At 39.5% G+C, this 2,660-nt stretch overlaps 1 protein-coding gene across 1 annotated transcript; it reads left to right on the forward strand.

Moving 5' to 3' along the window:
• Positions 1-216: 216 nt before the first annotated feature.
• Positions 217-1,065, forward strand: LOC138870459 (uncharacterized). Its single transcript, XM_070148264.1, has one exon. It carries the CDS (start codon positions 217-219, stop codon positions 1,063-1,065), a length of 849 nt encoding a protein of 282 aa, XP_070004365.1.
• The last annotated feature ends 1,595 nt before the right edge of the window (positions 1,066-2,660 follow it).

A 2,660-nucleotide genomic window follows, 5' to 3' on the forward strand; every position in this document is an offset into this window, starting at 1 on the left:
GGTTTCAGGTCACTACATGATGTAGCAAAGGCATTATTCAGCAAGTTATGGTGGAATTTCAGAACAAAACCAAGCCTATGGAGCTCTTTCGTATGTCAGAAATACTGTAAAAAATTAAACTCTGTTATTGTTCCGTGGAAAAGGGGGTCTCACATCTGGAGAAAAATGTTGGAATGCAGAGATCTGATTGAACATCAAATCCTTTGGCAAACAAAAATGGGATCCTCACTATTCTGGTATGAAAACTGGACAGGTCTTGGGGCACTATATTTTTTAGTTCCTCAAGACTTTGGCATTGATGAAAATATACATAATGTACATGATGTTACCTTAGATGGTGAGTGGGATGTGGACAGGCTATTTGAAATACTTCCTGAAGACTTAGCAGTACACATTCTGGAGAAAATCAAACCACCTTCAACCATGCAGGTTCTTGACAGGCCTTTTTGGATGTTGGAAACAAGAGGATATTTCAGTGTTAAGTCAGCATGGGAGTATACGAGAAGAAGAGATGAACCAAGAATAGCTTATAGAAAGATTTGGGTAAAGGGACTGCCTTTTAAAATAGCGTTTTTCATGTGGAAAGTGTGGAAAGCAAAGTTACCTTTAGATGATTTCTTGAAAAGGGTAGGTTACTGCATGCCCTCAAAATGTTGGTGTTGCGTACAGCCTGACGAAGAATCTCTTCAGCATTTATTTTTTAGATCAGAAACTGCAAAGACAACTTGGAAGTATTTTCTATCGAGGGCAGGAATAGATGTGGAGGGACTTACATTGCACCAAGCAATCACAAAATGTTGGACTTCAAATGTATGCTTAAGGTTAAAACCAGTAATGCAAGCACTCCCCTCATGCGTAGTATGGGAATTTTGGAAAAGAAGAAATAGTATGAAGTATGGGGATGCGGTGACAACTAGCAGGGTGATTTATCAAGTTTCATCAAATCTACAGGCACTGGTGAAAGTGAGAAAGCCTGGGATGGATATGGTCCCTCACAAATGGCAAGATCTATTAGCTATGATGGAAAATTTCACTCCTAAACTTAAGGTTACAAAAGTCATGTGAGAATTTCCAAGTGCAGGATGGCTAAAAGTTAATACAGATGGTGCGTCAAGGGGAAATCCAGGCAGGAGCTCAATAGGTTTTTGTATAAGAAATGAAAATGGTGACATAGTCAAGTCAGTAGGGAAAGAGATTGAGGAGACAACAAACACAGTAGCTGAAGCGAAGGCCATGGTAGAAGCACTAAGGTTCTGCAGATTTCAACAATACTCTCATGTATGGCTTCAAACTGACTCAATGTTATTAAAAAAGATAATGGATGGGATCTGGAAACCACCATGGATCATATCTGAGGAGGTAGAGGAAATGATGCAACTAATGAATGGGGGCAATTACACAGTTACTCATATTCATAGGGAGGCCAACAAGCTGGTAGATCACTTGGCTAATTATGCGTTAGATGCACAGGGAAGGAGGTTAGTTAATGAAGATAAGCTGCAATGTCCAAATCTAAGGGTGAGGGTGAACAAGAGATAGGAAGCAAAGAGATAAGGAAGAGCAGGAGGCATAACTTAATCGACCAATATTTTCAAATCCTAAGGGAGGAGGATATAAGGGTTGGTTCTTCTAAATTTCTTTTCTCTAATGCAGGTGCCACTACGATGCTTATGGCACTCCATGATGCAACTTTCGACAGACAACCCAACCAACATGGGGTCAAAGCGTGCTTTTAGTTCATTGGATATACAACTAGCATGATGCAAAAGTTTTGAATATCACACACATGGTTCAGTTACAAACAGAATCTGGGAATATAAAATTGGTTACTCCTCATTTCGAGCAAAACAAGAAGCAAATGGTATTGGAATCACAACTAGCATGTGCAACAAATATGTCTTTCGAGAAAAGCAGGCAACAAAGGCCAATGTGTTATTAATGCATGCTTCAATCCTCTTTCGGTTTAAATAATATTTTAATGTGCACACAAGGTTTAATGTGGAAGGCATGGCAGACAACTCATGCTGGTGAGCAAAGGAATCAAATGGAAAAGTGGAATGCACATGGAAAGTTATCTAGAATACATAAAAGCATGAAATACTCTAGGATGAAGGCAACATGGGATATATTTCTTTATATTTCTTTATGATGATGTTGTAGGTGGAGCTCACGTGCTTCCACAAAGCTGTCTTCATGTCAATGAATAAAATTGAATGCAGCAAGGGGAAACGGGAAAACTGATCGCAGCAAAATTAACGTAGCAAAATTAACGCAGCAAAGGGATAACTTTCGATCGTCAAATTGTGTGCTGATTTTGAGATTTTGGGAGTGGAAATTACAGCAGGAACAACAACAACAAGAATGGGAATAGGTGCATAATACTATCGACACTAACAGAAGTAATGCACGCACAAAGGAAAGGAAACACAACAGCTGGAAGTGTTAAGCACGAAAAGAAGGCAACTACTTCGAAATGTGCTTTGTGGTTTTTTCTGATTTATAATAATATTAATATGGAAGGCATGGCAGACAACACATGCTGTAGCTCACTTGCTTCAAAGCAGTCTTGAACTAGGCATCTTCGATGTCATGCTACAACAGATGTGGGCAACGAGTAGATGTCGTGCAATGCAACCAACATGGACGAACGGATAATGGCA

This window comes from Nicotiana sylvestris, chromosome 6 (assembly GCF_000393655.2).
Source record: "Nicotiana sylvestris chromosome 6, ASM39365v2, whole genome shotgun sequence".
NCBI lineage: Eukaryota > Viridiplantae > Streptophyta > Magnoliopsida > Solanales > Solanaceae > Nicotiana > Nicotiana sylvestris.